At 57.6% G+C, this 20,426-nt stretch overlaps 1 protein-coding gene across 1 annotated transcript; it reads left to right on the forward strand.

Moving 5' to 3' along the window:
* The first annotated feature begins 962 nt into the window (after window positions 1-962).
* On the forward strand, window positions 963-20,204 carry LOC125932701 (collagen alpha-1(XIII) chain-like). The gene is made up of 2 exons (XM_049645180.1): window positions 963-1,835; window positions 18,355-20,204. Exons 1-2 carry the CDS (start codon window positions 1,542-1,544, stop codon window positions 18,439-18,441), a joined length of 381 nt encoding a protein of 126 aa, XP_049501137.1. The 5' UTR covers window positions 963-1,541; the 3' UTR covers window positions 18,442-20,204.
* The last annotated feature ends 222 nt before the right edge of the window (window positions 20,205-20,426 follow it).

A 20,426-nucleotide genomic window follows, 5' to 3' on the forward strand; every position in this document is an offset into this window, starting at 1 on the left:
ATGACAGGAGAGGAAACTACAAACTGCCCTCAGGCCACCAGTGTTTCTCTACAGGAGCCTAGGAAATGACAGCAGGAGGGAGCGGGTGAGCTCCAGAGAAGGACTCTTGCAGGGAGAGAGTCTGACTGCGCGTGCCCTTGAGAATAGTTCACCTTTGATGGCTGGGCGAATTGGGGCAGGCTCCCCCGACAGTGGGACAGTGGTGGGATGGAAGGGGTCTCACATCAATGACAGGCAGGAAGGGGAGGGACCGGGACCTGACTCTCAGGTACCTTGTTTGGAATTAAGCCTTTCTGCTCAGTTTCATTCTCCTGTACCTTGTAACATCTTGGTCCTGAAAGAGAGAAAAGGAGGCCAATGCCTCTGCCCTCTGGAGGGCTGACTTTTCACCCCGGAATAAAGATGTTAAAGATGTGCCAGGCGGAATGAGCCCAACCAAAGGCTCCGCAGAGCTGCAGGACTCGGGAGGTACAGGGCCCAAGGTGGAACTGGTTTGGGGTGAGCGGGGAGGGAATGAGACACCGGGACACGTGGGGGGGTGGGGAGAGACAATGGTGGCAGAAAAGATTTAGAGCTTCCTGCTCAGGATATAGAGATCCATCTAGGTGCCTGACCACAACTCAGCCAGGTTCTCTGGAGGATCCCAAAGGCTGCCTTTGCCAACTTGTCCGAAAGCAGAGAGATGCCTGGCCCCTCCACTTCGGTGGAAGGCAGAGGGCCCTCGGTGTGAATCCGGAGAAAGGGAGAGAAGCAGAGCCCCCGCTCCACTCCACACCCCCTTCCTGCCTATAAATAACCCCGAGTGTCACTTCAAAGGGGACAGGGAGCGCGGGAGAGGGGCTCCCGGGCCCGCGGGTTGGGGCAGCGGGCCCAGCACACCACGCCCCCCACCCCGGGCGAGTTTGCATAAATAAATAAATCCAAGCCGTCGGCCCCGCAGGAGGTGGAGGAGAAGAGGGGAGGAGGAGGAGGAGAAGGAGGGAGGGGGTGGGAGAGATTAGTTTGGGAAGTAGCACGGATTGCTCATCCGATCCGTTCAGCCGCAGCCAGTGTGTCAAATTACAGAGGCGCCGGAATCGGCCCCAACGCTTCTCGGCGGCGGCCACGACCCACCTCTGCCCATGGGGCCCTCGGTGTGCGCCCCTTCGCGCCGGGACTGAAGCCGGCTCGCCCGGGAGACGCGAGACACCAAGAAGGACCGACAGCGCGGAACCAACTCCGGGACTCTGCAGATACTTGAAGGGGGAGACGGCGGAGAGAAGGAGAGCCGGCCGGATTCCCCTAACTTTCCTGGACTTGGAACGTTCTTCGAAGTAACTCTCTTCTCACCTGGTCTACTACCGCTGTACTGCCAGCGGCAGCTGGTTGTGTTCTCTCGGCTCTCCCCCTCCTGCCGCTAGTTTTTCCATCGTCTTTGCCGGGAGCAAAGGAAAGGGACATTTCCCCCCTCCTTGCCCGCAGCTTGGATCGCGCCTCTGGGCAGCGGCTCTCGCCTTTATTTATTCTATTTATTTATTTATTGGTTCTCAAGACACAAGGGGATGGTAGCCGAGCGCCCCCGCAAAGCGGCAGCCGCCGGTGCCCGCGGCCCCGGGGAGCTAAGCGCGCCCGCGACGGTGGCGCTGGCGGTGGCGCCGGCGGAGCGCTGCGCGCGGCTGCCGAGCCCGGGGTCGTGCGGGCTGCTGGCGCTGGCCCTGTGTTCGCTGGCGCTCAGCCTGCTCGCCCACTTTCGGACCGCGGAGCTGCAGGCCCGGGTGCTGCGCCTGGAATCGGAGCGTGGGGAGCAGCAAATGGAGACGGCTATTTTGGGACGAGTCAACCAACTGCTGGATGAGGTCTGTGCTCTTTGTTACTGGCTTTTATCCCTGCCCGCGGCGCCCCCTCGCGCAGCCTCCAAACTTTCGACCAGCCAGCCGGTGCCCGCGGGCTCTTGCTCTCCAAGCGGCGCGGTGCGCCCGGGCCTCGCAGGAGCCGTCTGCTGGTGGGGGGGGGGGGGGGGGGGGGGGTGGGGGCGGGGACGGACGTTGCCCTGCGGTGGACTCGGAGGAACCCTAGGACCCCGGCTGCTTGCGTGGGACCCTTCCGCTCCCGCCGCCGGCAGGCGCCCCCAGCGTCCCGCGCAGAGAGCGCCTGGGCGCGCTGGGCAGGTGGAGCGAGGCATGGCGCGCGGAGGCGCGCGGAAGCTGCCAGGCCCTGCTTCTCCCTCCAGGCAGCCCGCCAGGGCGGTGTGAGAGCCTCCCAGCGCCCACGCGGCGGGATATGTGCCCGGTGGCCCCGACCAGGGATGGCTGGGCCCCCGCGGCCCTCCCCATCCATCCCTCGAGGATCAGCGCTGCCTGACTTTTATTGCCACGTTCAGCTGGGAAGAGGGTGTAAGGGAGTGAGTCATCCAAGGGGCTGAGGGGGACAGAAGGGGCAGTCCTTGCAGGGAGTGGTGTCCCGATCACGGCCCATTGCCCCAGGTTGTTAGGGCCCAGGTGTGGGTCGCCCTGGTTCTACTGTCCTTGGGACCGAGTAAGCCCATACTCTCTTGTTTCTTATCCCTGGTCCCCTGGGATGGTCCCCACCATTTCGTGTTTGCGTGTTTTTCTGGGGAAAGGATGCTGAGCTTTCTCCACTTCCGAAATGTCCTTGAACCTAAGTGGATTAAAAGCCACTAGTGTTTCTTGGCCATGGCAATCTTAGGAGTACATGAAAAGAACTCACCCGGGAAGGAGGGACATACAGTCTCATTGGTGCCACCAGAGGAAAAGCTGGGCAGTGAGAGTGTGAGTCTTGGTGACTTATAAGGATCTGGACAGCACAAGGGATCCAGGGCCCAAATGAAGGGGAGGACCCACAGGTAAGGGCAGCAGTGGCCTGGGAAGTGGTCCTGGAACAGCCTGGAAAGTTCCCCTGAGGAAGAACTCAGAGGGGGCCTCTTACTTAGTAGGAGCAGTAAAGAGCAGGGAGGTGGTTTTTATCCCCACTCTGCTACTTAAAAGCTGTGCAGCCTGGGGCAAATGCCCTCACTCCTCTGAGCTCGAACATGGTTGTGGTCGTGGTGAGCATTCGAGCCCAGTTCTAACCGTGGTGGGCCCTGGGACCGTTCTGGCACAATGTACCAGTTCCCTACAGCCAGGCCTCTCTCAGGTTCCGTTGCCAGGCAAAGGCTGGTAATTTGCCACGCACCTCTCCAGGGTGGACCCCGAGAGGGAGGCCACAGGGCCAGAGCAGAGAGGGTGGTCCCAGGGCAAGCTTACTGAGACTAGCGGCACACCCGTGACCGCTGCCGGCAGCTCGTTCCCATGCCCTGCCAGGACCCAGGGGATGGCCACCCACAGTCCCCTGGGAAGTGTCTGGGCTCAACAGGCAGGCAGCCTTTGCCAGCTGGTTGACAGTGCACGTGGGACTGGCTGGGTGGTGGAGATCGTGTTTGGGCAGTCAGGGCTCCCACCAGGTATCTCAGGGTCCTTGACAGCAGAGGGACAAGCATCTGGCTCTGGGAGCCCCTCTCAAAGCCTCTCTCCATCCTTTCCTCTTCCTGGCCCCTCCTGCTGGCCAGGGCATGCCCCAGATCCTTGCTTCCTCTGCTTGAGACTTAACCATGTCAAGTCTCTCGCTCTCCGGGCCTTGGGACTGACAACGTTATCTGACGTGCTGATTCCTCCTCTGCAACCCGTAGCTTCCTGTGCCCTTACTGACTTCTGAGACCTCTCATCTGCTAGAGCATCTGAACTGACCCCCGTTTTACAGATGGGGAAACTAAGGACCACAGAGGGGCAGTAGGTTACCCCGAGTCATATGATGAGACCCAAAACTAGAACCTAAGTTCCTGACCCCACTTCCCTGGTTCTTCACTCTGTCCTGCCACCTTCCTTTGACCATTTTCATTCATTCACTCGGCAGATGTTTCTGAGAGCTGGCGTGGATCAGGCATTTGTGGGGGGCGGGTGTCACCCATCTGCCCTCCTAAACTTACAGACAAATAGGACACAAAAAAAGACAAGGGGTGGTGACCATGTCATGTGGAACATGCTACGATAATAGAGGCGGAGGAGGTCTGGGGAATGTATCAACATGCAAAGTACCTGACGGCAGTGGCTTCCTGGGAAAGTGATTTTCAAGTGAAGCCTTAAAGGGTGAATAGGAGACTTCCAGGCAAAAGGGATGAGTGGAGGGGCCTGTTCCAAGGGGCAAAGAGAACAGCTTCTGAAGGTTGGAAGAGTGGGGGGCGGGGGTGTGGTTTGCCTTGGGGAGCTGAATGGTGGAAGATCTGACTGGAGAGAGACAAGTAGCCTGGGTCAGCAGGTGCCTCAGAGACCGTTAGATCTACGTGAGGGCAATGGGGAGCCATAGAAGGGCAGGTATGTTCCTAGAATGGGGCGGAGAGTAGGGCAGAGAGGAAGGCCAAACAAGCGGCTAGCACAGGCCAGAGGGGGCTGGGGCCCGGACTGGGCTGCAGGTAGGGACAGAGAGGAGTGAGTGAAACCGGTGGGAAGTGAGGTCAACAGCAGAGGGCACCGGAGCCAGAGGGAGGGGCCAGTCCTATGGGTGGAGGCGGCAGGTGGCCTTGTCCATGGGGAGTGGCCCTAGGAGGCATGCCCTGGGTGGGGCCTGCGGTCCAGAGGTTCATGAAGGGACACTCCAAGGGCTCCACTGTCCGCTACAGTTGCGTGAGACCCATTATACTTCATTAATTAAAATTAAATAAATCTAAAATTAAGTTGATCAGTCACACTGGCCACATTTCAAGTAGGCTCAAGAGACACCCGAGGCTAGTGGTTGCCAGTTGTTGGACGGCGCAGACACAGAATATGTATATCCTCACAGAAAGTTCCGTGGGACAGCCCTGCACTAGGAGCAAAGCCACTTGTGGGCCAGCAAAGGTGTCCGGGAGCAACTTGAGGGCTCCCTCCTCCCTAGGAGTCCCTTTCCTAGGTGTGCTCTCCCAGGGCTGAGCAGAGGGCAAAGGTGAGGCAGGGGTGAGGCAGGGAAGGGAGAAGCGGGGGCCATCAGATCCCCCAGAGGGAAGAAAAGGCAGAGGAGAGCCCGGGCTGTGGCTTTGTTAGCAGAGTGATTCTGCGACGTGGACATGTGGAGGGCTCCTTCTGTAAAGGGCACACAGGCACCCCGTAAGTGGAGGGACCCCACCCCGGGATGCCAGCTGGGCTTTGCCCCCAGCCATGTGGCCTTCGGCAAGCCACGCCACCCCCTAAACCTCAGGCTCCTCCTCTGTAATGCCCAGGCTCTGCCTCCCTCTTGGGGTTGCTGTGAGATTTTCAGGAGATGGCAGGTGGGAGGATGCACTGGAAGGTGCCCCCACCAAAGGCCGTGCCCAGGACTGTACGAGTGCTCCCCGGAAGCTGGGGCAGACAATCCGTCCTGCAGCAGGTGGGCCTGGCCACTCCCTGGAAGATGGAAGAAGGGACAGGGAGTCCGGTGAAGCACACAGCCTGTGCGGTGGCCTGGAGGCACGAACCCCGGGGGCACCGCAAACCCCACCCCCCGCCGAGGGGGGAAAGCGGCATGCTGGGTGTGGGGATCTGGAAGGCGGGTGGAAGAAAGGGCCAGCAGGGAAGGCCAGGCTGAGGGGACCCAGTGGGAGAGGAGCCTGGAATGAGGCAGGCCAGAGGCAGATGCTAGCAGAAGGCCTGGATCTGAGGGGCCTGGCCGTGGGGGAGGGGAGGGTCAGAGCCGGGAGAGGAGGATGGGGGCGGGGAGCCAGCTCATGGGGAGCTGGCAGTGTGGCTTCCAGTCCTCAGGCCCCAACTCTTCCCCCATCGGTGCCTCTCTTCTGGGCTGGGACCCTTAATGAGCGCTCCAGCTGCCTGTTACTTGATTTGCTTGCTGTGAAGAAAGAAACTGGAATGTCCCAAACGGAGGAAATCGGATGTCACCAGGGGCTGGGCAGAGGGTGTGCTGGGAAGCAGGAGGGACCCGAGTTCAAATAGCTAGATCCAAGTTGTAGGATCTGTGGTATCAGCAGCCAGCTTCCAGGTGGGCACCGGCGGGGGGGTGGGGGGTGCCAGGCGGACTCCCCTCCCCCAACAGTGAGAGTCACGGCACCCCTGATGAGAACGTCTCACGTTTATAGGGTCCATACAGCAGCCGCTGCTGTGAGCGTTATCTCTTTCAATCCCCACAACCTCCCTGAGGGACTGACGCTCTCATTGCCCCATTTTACAGATAAGAAGACTGATGTCACTGTCCTTCCATCCTGCTCTCTATGATCCAGTCCTTTGGGTGGGAAGGGCGTTTTCCACCTTCAGGAATTTCCTGGGGGTCAAGGGAGGGTTGAAACCTCTAGGCTAAAAAGTTGAAGAGCCCTGGGCAGACTCCCTCCTCCATAAAAATAACAATACCAACCACTGTAACAGGAATGTCTTACATTTAGAGGGTATGTGCAGGGGCCTTTTACTGGTTTTTTTCCAGAGGAGAATTCAGGGGAGAGATCAAAGCAGCGTCTGAAAGACTGGGGGCTCTTACAGAGGAAGTATGTGCTTCTGGGGGTGTGGCCTGTAGATCACAGCAGCCTGGGCCTCCGTAATCAGACAGACCCTAGATCCCCTCATATGCAGCCAGCCTCCACTGCATCTGACTTTGCATATGTGGTCAGTGCCTAAGTGGTCTTGTGGGGAGTTAATGGAGGGAAGATCCTCAGAGCCCCTCAATTCCAGCCCCTTCTCTCTATAGATAAAAAACAGGTCTGAAGCCTCCACAGCCAGGGATCAGAAGAGCCAGAGGTAGGATCACCCTCTCTGGAGAGCATCTGTCTTCCACACCACACCTTCCCCCTTGCAGACAATAGTTAATTGTCTGGTGAAGTGGTGGTAAAGACTTGGCATGCTCCACTCCCCATTCCCTGGCCTCAGCAGACATTGCTAATCGACTGCAGCACACTTTCCCCGTTGAGCTTACATACGGCCTCAGAATGCTTTTCAGTGCTGCCCCAGGAAGCTGCCACTAATTAGTGAGAGTCGGTGTTCGAGATAAAGAGCCATCTCATGACTCTAAGTTAAAAGAAAAATACAGAGCAATATTTATTACAGATAACACCAGGGAGAGGGGGTAACATTTTACAGCTTCTCCAAAGGCCTTACAGTGATCAGGTAGCTCCAGACCAAACTGAGGACCTCATTAAGTAGCAAACCCTCATAGGAAAATGGTGAGAGAGTCAAAGCGTCTGAAACACGATGCCGTCTGCCTTAAGCATAGATTCACAGTTTGACACCCTCAGAAAGATGCCTTTTTTCCCTTACTCCTAATCATTTTCATCTTGCCCCAGTGCCTTCTGGAAAGCCTTCCCCAAACCACTCCAACCCAAAACGGGCTCTCTCTCTGCTCTGACTTCCTGCAGAACTTGCTGGCCATGCCAAACATCTAGCTGGGAGAAGGAAAGTATAGACATGACATGGGCTGACTTCTCTTGTCCCAGACCCACGGCAGCCATTCCTAACCTCTCAACACATGCCCAGGGAGCCTAGATCAGCCTCAGAATCCTTCTCAACACAGCCGCCCAGACTGCCCCTCCCAGTGTCTTAGCGTCAACGTGCAACGTAATCCCTATTTGCCTTCTGTGGCTCTGCCCCCAGCACATTGTGCAGTGTGTTCTCCTCTCTGTTGCCTTTACATATCTTGTCTCACATTTGATCTCACACAATCCAGCAGCAGGGATGAGAGCTCACTGGTCTCCAGGTCCCTTACGGAGCCCAGGGACTGCGTAATGTAGGCAGCCCTCACCAATTAGTTGCCGATTTCAGGTCCCTCTGTTACAGATTACTCTCTTTCCCCCATCCCAACCCAAGATGCAGCTGTATGCTCAGCATTTGCTCAGGGGCGTGCCCTGGAAATGGTGTTTCAGAGCAACCAGCCAAAGGGGAAATGATGAACTCCTAAATCCGAGCTGCGTCCCTAGTGCGCTGGCCAGGAGAGTGGGGATGGTTCAGGGTGATGTGTTCCCGCCTGGACAGAACGGCTGGAAGCATCCATCCATTCCCGTCCACGACCCCCAATGGCCAGCAGCTTCCTCTCCACCCGCCCAGGCGCCTGGCACATTTTTGGTTGGGGCAAAACAGTAAGGTGGGTAAGCCCACAGCATGTGATGTCACATGGACCTCTGCCGCTAGCTACTTGTGTGACCTGAGCCTCAGCGTCCTGGTCGGAGAAATGGAGACGATGACATCCTCCTCACGGGTTGTTGCCAGATTAGATGAAATCTTTCAATTAATAGCGGCTGTAATCCTCACCACCTCCCTCATCATTGATTCATAGCTAATATTTATCGACCACCGTTCCAAGATTTCTACCACCTCTTACTTCATTTACTTCTCAAAATAATCCTCTGAAGTGGTTATATTTTTATATATATTTCATTGTACGTTCCCTCAGGAGAGAAAAATGGAGGCCCAGAGAAGTTAAGTGACTTTCCCAAGGTCACACAGTGAGTCGCGGAGGCAGGCCTTGAACCCAAGCATTCTGGCCCCAAAGCTAGCCCTCTAAGGCCACTAGTGGTACGCCATCTGTAGAAAGTACCATACCCTACTAAGCCAGCTGAGACAGGTCGTGGAGACCAGGGGCTAGGGACCTGTTCAGTTTGGTTCAGCTTCCGCAGCGGTGGCGTTGATTGAACTGACTTGGCATCAGGCCTACGTGACCATCTTTGCTGTAAAACGCCCCAGAGGATGTCGTTTGTGACATCAGGCCTTGGTGATGAACACCTTTAGGAAAATCACCGTCCAGAACTTTCCAGGAGGGATGGATCAGGTCTTGTCTCTTGGACACTGAACCGCCCTCTAGAAAGCTTAGCACCCAACCTGGGGTTCACCCTGTGACACGGGCTAGTCCTTCAGGCAGAAGTTTCTGCCTAAGCCCCAATCCCAGTTCCCATGTATCACCCTGTCCTCGCCTTTCTTTCTGCCCCTTACCTCCAGCTGCCTTGCAGAATAATACATGTCTGTCTGTCCACGCAGCCAGCTGAATCGCTCCTTTTGAAGCAAGGCCGGGGGAGAAGCGCTTTAACAACTGAACTCTTTAAAGTTAGTCTCCCCTCCTTCTCGTACCTGCGTGTCCTCAAAGACCTGGCCTTGGCAGCAGAGCATCAGCTGGGAGCTGTAAAACCCACCGAGGCCGACCCCCTTCCTGGAACCCCGATGCAATCCCCGTGGGTAGGGTCTTGCGGTGGGGTATTTAGCAAGTCCCATGGCTGGCAACCCCTGAGACGGAGAGAGACAGCGTTTACCCGTGCCACTACACGAGGGTCCCGAGCAGTGCCGAGAGGCTGGCGCCGGCAGTCATGAGGGTCACGGTGCTGGATCTGGGGAGGGCCTGGGAAGGCTGGGGCGGACCGGGGTCCCCGGCTCTCCCGGGCGGTGTCTATGATGCCAGCAGACCCCAGCCGCAGCTCCACACTGACGCCCCCCCAACATCCGCATGCCGAATGCCCCCTGCCCTGGGTGGGGGCCTCCCTCCAGAAAATTCTTTACGGCCGAAAAGGGCAGAGACGCAGCTGCGGGCAGCAGGGGCTCCTCTGGTCCTTCAAAGAGCAGGAGCGAGCCACGCACAGAGGGAAGGAACTTCCTGCCCGAGAGGCTGGGCACGCCTTTCCAGGGAGACACAGGGGGTCCCCGTCTCCTAGCCTGGAGTCTATTGTAGGTTTTCCCAAAGCCCCGCGTGGCTAGAGTCCACGCGGCCTGGGCCCCTCCTGCCTCTTCAGCCTCCTTGCCTCTCCTCGCCACCCATGCCCACCCCCACCTCGGGCTTCCTTAATGCCCGCAGTCCAGTCTCAGTCTTTCCTTTATTCGGCTATTTCCCTGTCCATCCGGCCCTCCTGCCAGCAGGCTCCTGCCTTTATGTTCTTTCAGTTACAGCGGGGAGGCCTTGCCACCCCCAAGGGACACATCTTCCCCAGGAAGGCTGTGACAGGGCCTGCCATTCCGCCGTCCAAGGGACTTTACACCTGCAGTTGCCTGTCATGCTGCAGTGCCTCTCGAGCCCCTGTTGTCAGGTGTTCTCTATCGGGTCACACTCTGCCAAGGCGGCCTGTAGGGCAGGACGGGAAGGGTGACCTCAGGAGACAAGGATGCAGAAAGGGGACTGGTTAAGGGGCATTACCTGGGGCTCTTCCAGGAATAGCCTTAGTCCCAGTGAGCTGGCATTTGTGGTTTCCTGGGGGCAGGGGGAGACTCGGTGATATGGGAGGTCAGAGGATGGTCCTGCTACCTCCAGCCTCCCCCCCCCACTCCATAGAATCAGAGTGTTGGAAGGAAGGGAGCGATGAGCTATACCAGGAATCCCCCCCGCCCCCGCCCGGATATCCCTGGTTCTGAGGCTTACATACCCACAGTGACAGGGAGCTCACTACCACATGCAGCTGACTGTTCTGGCTGTAATGTGTGTGTTTGTCTTGTCAGAGCACCACGCCCGTCTCTACACCTGCCATCCCACCCCTCCAGCGTGTCCTGAAAGCACCTCAAACTCCACGTGTCTAAACTGAGTAGGAGCCCGCCCCTCCCCGCAATCCCTTCATCTGTGGGTGCACTGGCCTCCAGCTGCACCTCCTCCCAGACCCCGCCGCTTGCACCATCTCGGCCTCCTGCAGACTGTCCTCTTTTCTCTATGACTGCCCGCCCGTCCCCACCCAGGCTACCCGAGGCTCTTCTGGGCTGTGACAAGAGCCTCCTAGCTCACCTGCTCCTGTTCCACTCTGCCCTGTCCCATTCAGCACTCACACAGCAGCTGGAGTGATCTTTCAGGGGCGCCTGGGTGGCTCAGTCGGTTGAGCGTCCGACTTCGGCTCAGGTCACGATCTCACAGTTTGTGGGTTCGAGCCCCGCATCGGGCTCTGTGCTGACAGCTTGGAGCCCAGAACCTGCTTCCAATTCTGTGTCTCTCTCTCTCTCTCTCTCTCTCTCTCTCCCCCTCTCCCATTCACACTCTGTCTCTTTCTCTCAAAAATAAATAAACGTTAAAAAAAAAAAAAAAGAAAGCTCTAAATACAGTCACCACAGTCCCCTAATTACAACTCTTTGGTAACTTCCTATTGCCATCAGGCCAGAGACTACATTTCTTAATGTGGTTCATGGGGCCTGAAGAGCATGGCCCTTGCCACCCTCTCTTGCCTCAGGGCTCCGCCTTCCCTCACTTTCAAAGTCCAGCTACATCGTCATACATTGCCACCGCTAGGAGCACAGACTCTGGAGCCAGATTGCTGGGTTCAAGTCCAGCTCTGCTAGTGACTGGCTGTGTGACACTGGGCAAGTCGCTTAACCTCTCTGTGCTTTGGGTTGTACCTCTAAGAACTGGGAGGGTGATGGTGATAAGAGTGTCTCCCTCTCATTAAGTGTTGCTTTTAGAATTTAAAAAGTTAAACAAGTGCTTTGAGCAGTGCCTGGCCCTCCAGTCAAAAGTATTGCAATCTCCTGGAAAGAGCCCCCCCCCCCGCCGCCCCATCACAGTTGTGCAGTGGAGGCACATGGGCTCTGAACCAGGCTTCCCGGTTCGAATCCGGCCTTGCCCGTCTTGGCTGCCCGTCGCCGTGCAAGCGACGTGCCGTTCCTCATGAGTGGGGTGCTTCGAGTGCTGAATGAATTCATCTGTGCAGGACCCCCGCCCGGTTCGTAAGAAGCACATGATGGTGTCAGGTCTCAGCCGTTTTCCCTGCACCTCAGGGGTCATCCTCGGGTCTCTGCCCTGCCGTCACTTCCCCAGCCTGTAGAGCCTCACCCCTACTCGCCAGAGCTCGATGACAGTGGCTGCTTCTTGTTGATGTGTGTGGTTCGTGGTGCCTCTGCCTGGACAGTAAGCTTCACGGGGCAGCCTCTGTGTCTGCTTTGCCCCGACGTGTCCTGGCACTTCCCGTGGCTCTGCATGCATAGGTCCTCAGTACCCATTTGCTAGAAGGAGGGAAGGAGAGTAGAGGCTCCTGGCTTCCACTCTAGCCCTCTCAGCCCAGCCCCTCCCTGCTCTGTGTAGGGGACCCCTGCTTCATCCTGCACCGGGCCCCGAAACTACCCCAGGCCCCTGGAACCTTTAGTCCTAGGCTCGTGACAGCCTGGCCCCCGCCCACATCCGCATAGTTCCAAGGGCCCCACTCCCTAACTCCCTGAGGCAGCAGCAGGGCCGAAGGTTAGGTGAAAGGAAGGACTTTCTCGTATGAAGGCTGGAAAACTCACCCCGGGGCATTCACCTCCTTTCCCTCAACTCTTTCTGGTCTGCGGAGCCTGGAGCGACACCCCTGTGCGGTTCTGGTGAAACAGGGGGGCGGAGGCAGCCCGTGGCATCCGGCGGCCCCTCGGGGCCCTGTTTCACGGCCCTGGGAGTCTGTGATCAGGTGCCAAGTGCCTTGCACAAAGAGGACTGTGGAGGGAGGAAGAAGACAGTTCCCTGGGCACACCCCATGGCACCCCCTCCCGGCCCCCGGAGCAAGTCCAGTTTGGGCGGGTGTGGCTTGAGTGTCTCAATTTCCTCCGTCTTGATTTCCCCGCGCTGATTTTCCTGCACTCCGCCATGGGCCTGTCCCCTTAACAAAGCCCGTCTGCGGGGCCAGCCCCCGCCCGCCATCCCTGGGATTAGGCCCACGGACTGGCTCTGCGCCGCCTCCGTCCAGCCTCTGTGTCTTTGCTCCTCACCAGAACGCTCCCCTCCCCCATCTCCATCTTTCCAAATTCTGCCGAAGCCCACGTCCCCCTGCACCCCAGGGAAGGGCAGACCTCCAAGCGATTAATCCAGTTCAAGTGTGGACCCGGAACACCAGACCAGGCCCTGCCCTCCAAGAACTGGCTTGATCTCCAATAGGACGCCATCCCAGTGACCGTGTGGCACGGGGTGATGAAAGGGGCTCTGGCAGATGGGATGGCACACCGCTGTGGGCCAGGTATTGTAATCAGACGCTGGTGCAGGGACTGGAGCTCTGCTCAGTGTGGTCGTGTCAATGGGCAGCTCAAGGTCGAAAGGCAGGGCTGCAGGCAGGACCCTCTTTATGGTTTCCAAGGCGTTTTCCACAGCAACCCTGGGAGGTTGGTGGGGGAGGGGGGGCAATAGCCCCATTTTAGAAATTCCCTGTGGGAGGGGAGGTGCCAGGATCAAGGTCACAGCCGCGGAGTGCGGAGCTCACCTGCTCTGGGCTCCACCCCCCCCCCCCCCACCACTTGGACACACCCACGTATTACAGAGGCCCAGGTGGAGCCTGAGCCCTTTAAGAGCCCTGGAGCTAAGCACAGGGAGGGAGTGGCCCCTAAACCCAAGGCCAGGCCTCGACGCCTTCTCTGGGGGGAGTGAGTAGCCAGCCGCCTGGCATTTTCCCTTTGATACTGATACAGGCATTTTAATAGCTGCGAAGATCAGGCAGTCATGTTTCAGCTCTGGCCATGCAGGGCATTCCAGGAGGCCCTGGCCGCCAGCAGGGGTGGAGCAGGAGGGTTGCTCCATCCAGGGTGACTGGGGGTCCACGCTGCAGTCTTGGCAGGGTCTCCACCCACCCCTGAGCTTCCTCTTGGACATTTCTCACCAGGGGTCTCAAGCTCGGATGCCTAAGGGGGCCAGGCTGGTGGCCTAAGTAAGCGAAGCCGGCCAGGGAGAGGTACTGTGATGACCTGGGCAGCACATGCCCACATAAAAGGGACAGCCATCTCTCAGCACCACCCAGTCGTCGCCATGGCCCAGTGCTGCCAGATGCCCCATTGTATAAGAGAGATCGGAAGTCCACACCTCGATGTGAGATCTCCTGATTTATGAACAACTGCTGTTTATTGAGCACCTACCATATGCCGGGCCTTGTTCTAGGCACGGGCGATATGGCAGCGAACGCTTCCCGTTGTTCACATCTGGACGCTCTTTTTGTTTTCTGATCTCATCTCATTTTATCCTTCTATCTGGCCTGTGTAGTCCCGGGGATAACTAATGTCATCCCCGTTTTATACATGAGGAAATTGAGGCCCCGAGGGGCTATATCTCTTGCTTAATACACAGTGGGAGAGCCGAAAACAGACCATGTCCTTGTGGAACTTACCTTCCTGTGATCAGCATAGACAGGAAACAAGATAAATGAGCCAACAACACAACGAAATCCAAAGGAGAAAAGTAAAACAGGGAGGAGGGATAGGAAGTATGTCGCAGGAGGGCACTGGGGGCAGAGAAGACCTCTCTGAGAGTGAGACGGTGGTTAGCTAGGAAACGAACATCCCAAGCAGACAGGCCAACAAGTTCAAAGGCCCTGGGGTAGGAGAAAGCCTGGCATGAGCAGGAGCATCAAGGAGGCCTGTGTGGCCCCCTGGCGGCCATGTTGAGAATGCTCTGTGGGGCAAGGTTAAGGCAGGGAGTTATCACGAGGTTATCACGAGGGGGTCACCAGGAGGTTATCACGGTGACTGGGACAGAGATGATGAGGCTTGAACTGGGTGTAGTGCGGAGGTGGTGGAAAGGGGTCGGATCCCGGATGTGTCCAGAAAGTGGAGAACAGGAGTTGTTGGCCAAATGGGCGTGGGGTGAGAGCAAAGGAAGCATCACTGATGACCTCCAGGGTCTGGTGACATGAAGTCACCGTTCTCTGTGACGAGGAAGACAGCGGAGGGGCAGGCCCAGGGGAGCGGGGACGAAATATGAGGGGCCCGGTTTTGCCGAGCTAATTTTGAGATCCTATCAATGGAGATGTTAAGGAGGGAGCTGGATACGTGCGTCTGGTTCTGGAGGAAGATCCGAGCAGGAGGGGTAGTGAGGGCGGCATCGTTACGTACAGAGGAGACGTGACGCAGGGCGAGGGCCCCCAGGAGCCAGAGCAGAGAGAAAAGAGGTGAGCCAGGGCCCTGCGGCCTCCAAATAGATAAGAAGGAACCAACAGAGGAGACAGAAGGAGCACGGACTGGCAGGAGGAAAACTGGGAGGGTGGCGTCCTGGCAGCCAGGTGGAGAGGGTGTGTCAGGAAGAAGGAGGGGCGAGCGAATACTGTCACAGGCTGAGATGAGAAGGACTGTCCCCTGGGCTTAGCAACATGGGGGTCACTGACGACCTGGGGGGCAGCGCTTGGTGGAGGGAGGGTCAGAGCCTTGCAGGGGTGCTCCAGGAGTTTGCCTGGGAAAGAGCGTGGTCAAGAGAGGATTTTTCGTTTCCTTTCTCCTTATGGTGGGAGGAACAGCAGCGTGTCTGCCTAATGATTACATCAGGGACGGGCAGGCGACAGCTACATCCCGGCCGCAGCCTGTTTTCGTAAATATGTCTTTACCGGAACACAGCTTTGCGTTTTGTGTTTTCTATGGCTGCTTCTCGCCTCCAGCAGCACAGCTGAGTGGTTGTGTCGTCGTGCAGCTCGCACAGCCTGAACTATTCCGTAGCTGGCCCTTTATAGCAAAGGCCGAGCCTGATGAGAGCCCAGGATGGAGCCTAGAGCAGGGAATTGCTGATGTGGGTGGGCGGGGAAAGCCTGGTGTGCAGGTGCAAGGTTGGCCTCAAGTAGGAGAAGCAGAGAGAAGGGGCAGGTGCCGTCGCAGGCGCATGTGGGCGGGTGTGCACGGTGGGGTGGCGGAAGCCGCTGGCAGGCCTCTTCTGGCTGCTTCTGTTTTCTCAGGGTCATCAGTTGACAGGGACGTTGGGGGAAGGGCGCTGGGGTTGGGAAGGAAGGAGGCGGGAGAAGCAGGGGCCGGGAGCTGAAGGATCCAGGGAAGCACCGAGCACCTGCTGGGCTCTCATCCGGGATAATGGTAGCGAATTAGAGCAAGGCCACAGCATCCAACTGTAAGCAGCAAGTTTCCTGGCTGTCAAGAGGGCATGGAAATGTCAGGGGCCTGTGTCACTATAAATTCGGCCTTTGCCAGTGCCCTGCCCTGTGCCCTCCCACTGCGCTCAGCCCTCCAGCCATGCTGCCCCGACCCCCTCTAACACCCTTAATCCTCTGCGCCGTCTGTCTCAGGGCCTTTGCCTCTGCTTCCTTCTGCCTGGAACACACCCCCTCCACGCCTCCGCATGACTCATTTCCTTGCTCGCGCCAGGTCAGTGCTGAACATCCCCTCCACAGAGACCCCTTCTCTGACCCCCGAGTTTCCAGTACCTCCTGCCATCACTCTGTCCGCTTTACCCTACTTTATTTTTCTCTGCCACACTTACCACTGAATTGTTTGCTTGTTTGTTTCTCTGTCTCCCCCACCAGAAGGTGAGCCCCGTGAAGGCAGGGGCCCCGTCCACCCCTTGCGTTGCATTTTCTAGCTCCAGGACCCAACCTCTGCTTGGCATGTCGCTGGGGTTGAGTGAGCGCAACCCTGTGCAAACCCAGCTGGCCTTGGCTTGTCACTCGCTGGCTGGCCCTGCCTGTTAGCGGACGTAAGGCACATGCCTAACTGTGTGCCGGGCACAGCCACAAATAAGCCCCTTGAAGAGCCCACAGGTTATTGGTGGGAAGGTTGCAGGTGGATGCACGTGGTCCCCCAGCGATGAGTGGATTCGTGAGCTGGGCTCAGAGCTGGGCCCTTCACCAGACTTTGTGCTGGGGGGTCATTTGTTTGCCTGGTAGGGATCCACCTGCAGCCTGACCTCAACATCTGTCTACCTAATATGTGTGTGTCAGCCGCCCTTTGTGAGCGAGGGCCTCCCCTTTGGAACATTCTTCCCTTCCCCTCCCTCCTGTCTATGTTGACCTTCAGCCCCCTTCTGCCTTCAGAGCCTCTGCCCAGCAACCACCACCCCCCGCCCCGCCTGGTCTGCTGTACTCTCTCGCGTGGGGGCATCATGCACCTCTCTCCAGCAGGATAGAGTGGACTTTGGGTCAAAAGATCTGAGGTCTCATCCCAGACCCACTGTGGACACAGCTGTGTGACTCCACCAGGTCACTCAGCCTCTCTGAGCCTCCATTTCCTGACGTAGAAAATGAGATCACTATTAAATCTCCCTTAGAGTTAGACTGTGAGAAATAGAGGTGATTCTCCGGGCAAAATCGGCCAGCTCAGTGGTAGTTCCCCGGGGTGGGGGTGGGGGTGGGGGCTCCGCAGACATTACAAATCCTCATGAAGCTTTCCTGACCTTCTGTCTCCACCCCCCCCCCCCAAACAGGTGACACAAAACCCTATGACTTTCTTTACCTCTCCCGGGGCCCAGCCTGAGCGGCAGAACCACACAGCACTGAGGAGGCAGACGATGGAGAAATGTGCATTGGGGGCTGGGCCGCTGGCCTCCCACCTGCTTCGCATGCAGGGACCTCAGTATACTGGTCAGAGTCAGCGCCTGCGAGCCACGGTGGCTGTGGCTGTGGCTGTGGCTGTGGCTGTGGCAGCTTTACATGTGAAATCAGTCACTTCAAACTACTGGAAACAAAGTCAATGAAAAAAAAAAAAAAACATCACTGGAGGAACCAAATAAAACACATCTAAAGGCTAACTTGGCCCCGGGGCTATACCAGGTTCTAACTGCCGAACTAGCATCCGAGCCCGGTGCCATACTCCACCTCTGACCTTGGCCGTGTTAGTCTCCCCGCCCTGTGCGTGGGGTTCCTCACCTGTAACTTGGGAGTGTGACAAGAGCCAACGCATCGTGTGTGCCTCCTGGAGGGGGGGGGGGGGGGGGGGGGCGGGGGGGGGGCGGGCAGGCTCCGCTCCTTCTCTGCATCGACCATTCAATCCTCCCATTAACCCAGCGGGGCTTAATCCTGCTCAGGGTCGGAGGACTGCGTAGGAACGCGGGTAGCCTCGCCCCGGAAGCGTCCCTTGTAGCCTCTGTGCCAGTGTGGCCCACGCTGTGTGGCTGGGGGACCGAGGCGCTCGGCGCACTGCCCTTTGAAAAGTTGGGATGCTGGTGCTTACAGCCGTGTGCCTGTCCATCGCCACCACGGAAATGGCAGCTCCGAGGGCAGGAGACGCCTCGGTCTTCTTGCCGCCACTTCCTTGGGGCCCTTCCTGATTGGCTCGGTGCCTTGCAAAGAAGAGTTCCCATAGGGGGGCAAGGTGGTCTGCTCAACCCCTCTTCCCCACCGCTGCCCAGGCCCGCCTGTGCCTGGCTGTGAGGGACACCAGAACAGAAGTCACTGTCCCTGACTCCAGGATCAATCAGGACCCCAGACCTAGACAGGAAACAATTAGCAGAGAGCCGAGAAAAGTGGGTCATTGTGCCCGTGATTGTGGAGTGCAGGGAGGCCACAACTGGTTTATAGGGCCTTGGGGTTGGGGTTAATTTCTTTAAGAGCACTCAGAAGACATCAGACACTGAGATTCCCTAGATAGGACCTTCTCCATCTGCTTCTTATTACGCAGACGCCTGTGGCCAGTCTTTGATCCAGGAACAGTCCTCCCGCCGGCCCCCAGGTGGCCCTTTCTCCCCCTCCATCCCCACCAGCCTGCAGACCCTTCCCAGGGCTTGGCCTTCCAATCCGTGATCCCTCTTCTCTGTCTCCTTTCGCAGAAATGGAAGCTCCACTCTCGGAGGCGCCGGGAGGCCCCCCCGAAGACGTCTGCAGGGTGTCACTGCCCACCAGGTAAGGAGCCCTGAGAATAGGTGACCGGGAGGGGGACCGGAACCGGAGGCCCCCTTAGTGGGCGTGATCTCACCACACCTGCTCGCGGCATCACTGTTGATGTGAAAGATGGGAATGACGGGATCTGAAATGCTTACCTCCCCTCTGCTGGTCAACTGGCCCGCCCACCTGCCGTTTGTCATTCAGTTGTTCATGTATTCGTTCATCTGTAAACCCTTCTGTGGGAGGAGGGGGAGCCCGCCAGGGGGTGAAATCACGTATGACGATGGGCATGGCTGCGTTCAGAAAATTACGAAGCGTTACGCAGAGTTGAAGAAAACAGAAGCCCACGAGGGCAGGGACCTGGCTCGTCAAGTTTACCGTTGTGCCCACAACTCCCGACACACAGTAGGTGTACAAAATTGTTACACAAATGAATGAATGAGTCCATCCTCGTAAAACTTGCCTGCCCTAGCCGGATGGCTCAGGGCGCTGTGCATTTGCTGGACGGCATCTAGGCGACACGCGTCAATGCATACTCACACACGGATTCGAGGCTGCAAGGTGGTGGGGGGGGGTGGTAATCTGGACTCGGATCCCGCTTTTGCCGTCGACCAGCCCTATCTGCTCAGATCACTAGTGAGGACTCCTGTTCGAGTGCTCTTCCTGTGCTCCTCACCCGGGGTTCCCACTCCGTGCTGGGCTCCCTACTGCGTGGTGAGTTCAATGGCACAGTCCACTGTTAATGATAGTGACCAGTTACAGCTCAGGAGGACTCTTCTGGGTGAGTAGTCATTAGGATTAAGCTATGAGAATGACAGATGGACAAGTGTCACTGCTCCATGAGTAACTGGGATGGGCTATCCTTTTTTTTGTGGGGCAGGAAGGAAGCTCCAGAAAAAGACAATGAGGAGCGGGGACACCCTCGAGTAATCACAGAGGGGCTTGCCCTGCTCAGGGCCTCTGTCAGCCCCAAGTAGGCTCCTTTTCACCCTCTGCGGGCATGTGACAATGGCAGGACCCCCACAGGGCACAGGTGCCCAGGGGTCCCGGTAGTCCTCACCCAGGGTCCCCGGGCCAGGGCAAGGAGGCCAACAGGTGGTGGGCGTGTGGGAAATGGAGAGCCCACATTGTCAGAGGAATGAGCGGAGCTGGGGCAGACTCACTGTTGAGGGTGCCACCACGGGAAACGGTGGGGCCATGACGGGATTCAGCTGGCCTGTCGGGAGAGGGTCGTCGGGGTTAATTAAAAGGGTGTCCAGAATCCTGGGAAGCTCTCTCCCTCCCACAGGGCCCAGGACGTTGAGTGCTGGCATCTGGGAAACTTGTTGTCAAAAGAATGCCAAGATTTTTTTTTTTTAATTTTGTTTTTTTTTTCACGTTTATTTTATTTTTGAGACAGAGAGAGACAGAGCATGAACGGGGGAGGGGCAGAGAGAGAGGGAGACACAGAATCAGAAGCAGGCTCCGGGCTCTGAGCCATCAGCCCAGAGCCCGACGCGGGGCTCGAACTCACGGACCGCGAGATCGTGACCTGAGCTGAAGTCGGACACTCAACCGACTGAGCCACCTAGGCGCCCCAAGAATGCCAAGATTAATGAGCTGGGATGAAGGTGAGGGAAGGGTGTCAGGGCCTGGGCGGAGCACCCGTAAGCGTCGGGCCCTCTAGGGCAGCCCATGCTTCAGCTAAGCCTGCCTGTTGTCCCCATAGCTCTCGGTCAACTGCCACCGTCTTCTGCTCCAAGTCTAGAATGTGGCTGAAGGGCGGGACACTTGGAGCCACAGACAATAGAGGTTTGTGCTCTGACATTTATCAGCTGTGTGACTTTGAGAGAATTACTGAACCTCTCTGTCTCAGTTGCCTGGTGTGACAAAGGGGGATAGTAGCCACCTTGCAGGTGTATGGTCGAGACTCTGTGAGACAGTCATGCAAAGTACTTAGCGCTTTTCCTGATTCTTAGAAAGTACTGTTCTTGTCAGTGCCCCCATTCCTCTTGTACTTGAAGATGCACAGAAGTCC

The sequence above is a fragment of the Panthera uncia genome, chromosome D2 (genome assembly GCF_023721935.1).
Source record: "Panthera uncia isolate 11264 chromosome D2, Puncia_PCG_1.0, whole genome shotgun sequence".
NCBI lineage: Eukaryota > Metazoa > Chordata > Mammalia > Carnivora > Felidae > Panthera > Panthera uncia.

Bases quoted from the DNA above. Each gene is read 5' to 3' on its own strand.
- LOC125932701 (XM_049645180.1), top strand. From the start codon at position 1,542: ATGGTAGCCGAGCGCCCCCGCAAAGCGGCAGCCGCCGGTGCCCGCGGC. The intron at 1,836-18,354 runs GTCTGTGCTCTT...CTCCTTTCGCAG, and splicing joins TCAACCAACTGCTGGATGAG to AAATGGAAGCTCCACTCTCG.